The following is a 4,351-nucleotide window of genomic DNA, read 5'->3' as shown; positions in this document are numbered from 1 at the left end:
ATGGGATTGAATGACTCCTACGCTCATGTTCGTAGGCAGATTCTTTTGATGGATCCGTTGCCTTCGATCTCGAAGGTTTTCTCGTTGATTGTTCAAGAAGAGAACCAAAGATTGGTCAAGAACATTAATCTTGTTGTTGAAGCTTCTTTTGCTGTCAAAACCGCTCATGACCCTCGCAAGAATCGTCCACAGTGCATCTATTGCAACATGCTTGGTCATACAAAAGATAAGTGTTATAAGTTGCATGGTTATCCTCCTGGTTATTCTCATTCCTCTAACTCTTCAAATTCTAAGAATGTTCATCCGGTTTAGTAGTTGCTCCACCTAGTGAAGGTTCTCAACAGATTTTGTTTTCGCCCTCTGATGCTTTGACTTCTCAACAATGTTAGCAGTTGATTGCCATGCTCACTACTCAACTTCAGGCTACATCTTCTTGTGATATTCCTTTCTTTTCGATTAATTCAGCCATGCAGGGTGAGATCCTATCTCATATCAATAATTTATCTTTTAAGAAATCCAATTATTGGATCTTGGATTCTGGTGCTTCTAAGCACGTTTGTTTTTCAATGTCACTTTTTAAGTCTTTGACTCCTATCTCAAATGGTTCGTGGTTTGCCAGATAAATCAGTCATTGCAGTCAGTTGTGTTGGGACTGTTAGATTGTCTATTGATTTTGTTCTACATGATGTCTTATTTGCTCCGGTGTTTCGTCTCAATCTATTATCTATTAGTATCTGACTCGTGATTTTGGTCTTAGTGTGCTCTTTTGCAAAACGAAATGTTTGATTCAGGACTTGCATCAGGTGATTGGGAAGAGTGAGCTACTTCAAGGACTTTATCTTTTGAAACTGTCTCCTTTTGTTGCTGAAATTTCTTGTAATAGTGTTATTAGCAACATTTTTTATTCTTAGCGTAATAAACTAGGGCATCCTAGTTCTCATGTAATTCATATTATTAAAGATGTATTGGATTTGACACGTGTTAATGAGAAGAGTATTTGCCATATTTGTCCTTTGGCCAAGCAACAACGACTTCTTTTTTCTAATTCTTTTATAAATACAAAACAACCATTCGATTTGATTCACTGTGATATATGGGGTTCTTATAAGCATGCAACGTACTCGAAATAGACTTTATTTTTAACATTAGTTGATGATTTTTCAAGATCGACTTGGACCTACATGCTTCAGTATAAGTCTGATGTTGGTTCCATTATTCTAGCATTCATTGCCATGGTTAAGAGATAGTTTGGGGCTGACATTAACTGTTTTTGGTCTGAAAATGCACCTGAACTAAAATTTACAGATTTGTTTGCTCGCTTGGGTATTTTACATTAGTTTTCTTGCGTTGATGCACCACAACAAAATTCAGTAGTTGAAAGGAAGCATCAACACTTGCTTTATGTTGCTCGGGCTTTATTTTTCAGTCTAGAGTTCCTATTCGTTTTTGGGCGATTGTCTTCTCACTACCACTTATCTAATCAACAGGTTGCCTTCACCTAAGTTGGGTAATAAGTCTCCCTATGAGATTTTGCATGGCCACCTTCCAGATTATGGTCATTTGAAGACATTTGGGTGCATTTGTTTTGTTTCCACCTTGAAGTCACAGAGGGATAAATTTTCTATTCGTACTTTACCAGTAATGTTTCTTGGCTATCCATCAGGTGTAAAGGGTCATAAAGTGTACATCTTGAAGACTCGGAAGAATGTGATTTCTCGTGATAGTGTTTCATGAACACATTTTTCCTTTTCATAGCATCAATGATTTGGATCATTCCATTGATCTTTTTAAAGATATTTTCTTGCCACATGTTATTAATGATTTGGTGGACACTTATTTTTAGCAAAGTCATGCCTCAGTGGAGGAACCTGCTGCATGCTCCCATAATTCTGAGCAGCCTGGAGTTTCTACACCTATCATTGTTTTTCAACAATCTGCTGGGACAGTACCTGCAATGATTCTTGGTTTTGTTGAGGAGTAGGTTTGTGCTTAATCTGTTATTCCTAAGATAATTTCATGTACAAATCATGTGGTTTAAGTCCCATCTCGATGATATTCTCGGGTGATTCAAAAGCCGCCATACCTCTAACAGTATTATTGCAATGTTTGTTCTTATCCTATTGAAGATCACTTATCATCGGCAAAGTTGTCTTCTGAATATACTGGTTTTATAGCCAATGTTTCTTCCTCTCATGAACCGTCATTTTACCATCAGGCAGTCAAGTCTCCTGGTTGGAGAGAAACGATGCATGAAGAGCTTCAAGCCATGGAATCTTTGCAAACCGGGTCAGTAGTTAATTTTCCTGAAGGGAAGCAACCAATTGATTGCAAATGGGTCTATCGTATCAAACACAAGGCTGATGGAACAATTGATCGTTACAAGGCCAGACTAGTGGCAAAAGGTTTTACGCATGTTGAAGGTATTGATTACATGGAAACCTTCGCGCCTGTTTCCAAGATGATATCTTTTCGACTCTTACTTACCTTAGCAGCAACTCAAGATTGGCATCTTCTTTAGCTCGATGTCAATAACACTTTTTTAAATGGAGAGTTAGATGAAGAAGTTTACATGAAGCTACCTCTTGGTTATAACACTCAGCTGAAGGGTTCGAACATGGTGTGCAAATTACATAAATCTATATATAGGCTCAAGTAAGCTTCCAGGCAATGGTTTACCGCCTTTTCTGGTGTGGTTTTGAAGTTTGGTTTTCAGCAGTCTCCATTCGAGCATTCCTCGTTTACAAGAGGTTAGGGTGATGACTTTATTGCTCTCTTAATTTACGTTGATGTCATTGTCTTAGCCGGAAAAAAACTTGGATTAGTTATCCGAGGTTCAAGTTTTCCTGCAGCAGCATTTCAAGCTCAAGGTGTTGGGACCTTTGTGTTATTTCTTGGGGTTTGAAGTTGCTCGTAATAAAGATGGTATTTCTTTGTCCCAAAGGAAATATGGCATACAGCTCTTAGATGACACGGGTTGTCTAGGCATGAAGCCTGTTGAAGCTCCCATGGTGCATTCCTTAAAACTTAATGCTGATGATGGCGAACCATTGTCTGATTCTCAATAGTATATGAGGCTGGTAGGAAGACTATTATATCTCACAAATATGAGACCAAACATTGTGTACACGGTTCACTTGCTAAGCCAATTTGTTTTTGCTCCTCGTGTGCCTCACATGTCGGCTTTTAGACATCTTTTGGCGTACATCAAACAATCCCGTGGTCTTACCATTTTCTTCCCGGCAAATTCCATTTTACAACTGAGTGGTTTTATTTATTTAGATCATGGCTCGTGTCCATATACAAGGCGTTTCACTTCGGGGTATTGTACTTATTTAGGAGACGCTCTTCTTTCATGAAATCCAAGAAGCAGGCCACCGTTAGTCACTCGTCTTGTGAAGCAGAATATCATGCAATGGCTATTGTTACATGTGAATTGGTTTGGTTGGCCTCATTGCTTTCTTCTTTTAATATTTCCATACCTCATGTGAAGCTGTTTTGCGATAACCAGACTGCTGTTCATCTTGCTATCAATCAAGTGTTTCATGAACGCACGAAATACATCGAAATTGATTGTCATTTTGTGCGAGACAAAATTAAAGATGGGTTTTTGAAGCTGCTTCATGTTGGTTCTTCAAATCAATTAGCTGATATTTTCACAAAGACATTACAACCTCCCATGTATCGTTTGTTTGTGGCCAAGCTGGGACTTCTTAATATTCATGCAGTCCTACCTTGAGAGGGGTGTTAGAGTAACTACTTTAGTTAGTTATTTAGTTTTAGTTCTTTCTAGTAGCTTTGTTAGTTGGGTTTACAGACTTATATAAGCTGGGTCTACTTTTATTCTTTGCGTGAATAATAATACAAAACATTCATTGTTCATTCTTTCTTCCACTGTTATATTTACATTGTTTTTAGTCATCATTTCCTATTTGTTCTTAAACTTTGGACTCTAAGACCCACGGTAAATACAAGATAATCATTCCTTAGATTTATTGTCAAATAATATAATTTAATAATTTTAAAAAAAAAGCTAAATGTGTAATGTTTAACAAATTACTAATCACACAAACTTCTCATTGCTTGTAATTATAATTTGTTATTTCATTCTTAAAATCTGGATTCTTGAACTTACCATCAATAAAAGATGGTAATTCTTTATATTTATTACCAATTTCTTAGAATTTAATAAGTTTCGAAAAATCTAGACGCGTAGTTTGTCAACAAATTACTAATTATATAAAGTTTACGTTGTCTGTAATTATTATTTTTATCTTATTTTTAAAATTTGGATCCTAAAACTCACAATTAATAAAAGATGATCATTCTTTAGATTTACTGTTAAATCTTAAAA

General features: G+C 36.4%; 1 protein-coding gene across 1 annotated transcript; it reads left to right on the top strand.

Annotated features, from left to right (window-relative positions):
* On the top strand, positions 1-3,736 carry LOC120142110. Its single transcript, XM_039156863.1, has 9 exons — positions 1-306; positions 393-474; positions 620-702; positions 792-850; positions 1,488-1,707; positions 1,844-1,964; positions 2,127-2,449; positions 2,823-3,049; positions 3,337-3,736. The coding sequence occupies exons 1-9, from the start codon at positions 1-3 to the stop codon at positions 3,734-3,736; spliced, it is 1,821 nt and encodes a 606-aa protein (XP_039012794.1).
* The last annotated feature ends 615 nt before the right edge of the window (positions 3,737-4,351 follow it).

This window comes from Hibiscus syriacus, unplaced genomic scaffold (assembly GCF_006381635.1).
Source record: "Hibiscus syriacus cultivar Baekdansim isolate YM2019G1 unplaced genomic scaffold, ASM638163v2 tig00110819_pilon, whole genome shotgun sequence".
NCBI lineage: Eukaryota > Viridiplantae > Streptophyta > Magnoliopsida > Malvales > Malvaceae > Hibiscus > Hibiscus syriacus.
The sequence above is the reverse complement of the archived record's forward strand: the minus strand, read 5'-3'. Positions and strand labels throughout refer to the sequence as shown.

Excerpts from the sequence above, each read along its gene's own strand:
- LOC120142110 (XM_039156863.1), top strand. The coding sequence starts at position 1 with ATGGGATTGAATGACTCCTACGCTCATGTTCGTAGGCAGATTCTTTTG. Across the intron at positions 475-619 it reads GATTAATTCAGCCATGCAGG|ATAAATCAGTCATTGCAGTC; the intron begins GTGAGATCCTAT and ends GTGGTTTGCCAG. Across the intron at positions 3,050-3,336 it reads GCTGATGATGGCGAACCATT|GAGACGCTCTTCTTTCATGA; the intron begins GTCTGATTCTCA and ends GTACTTATTTAG.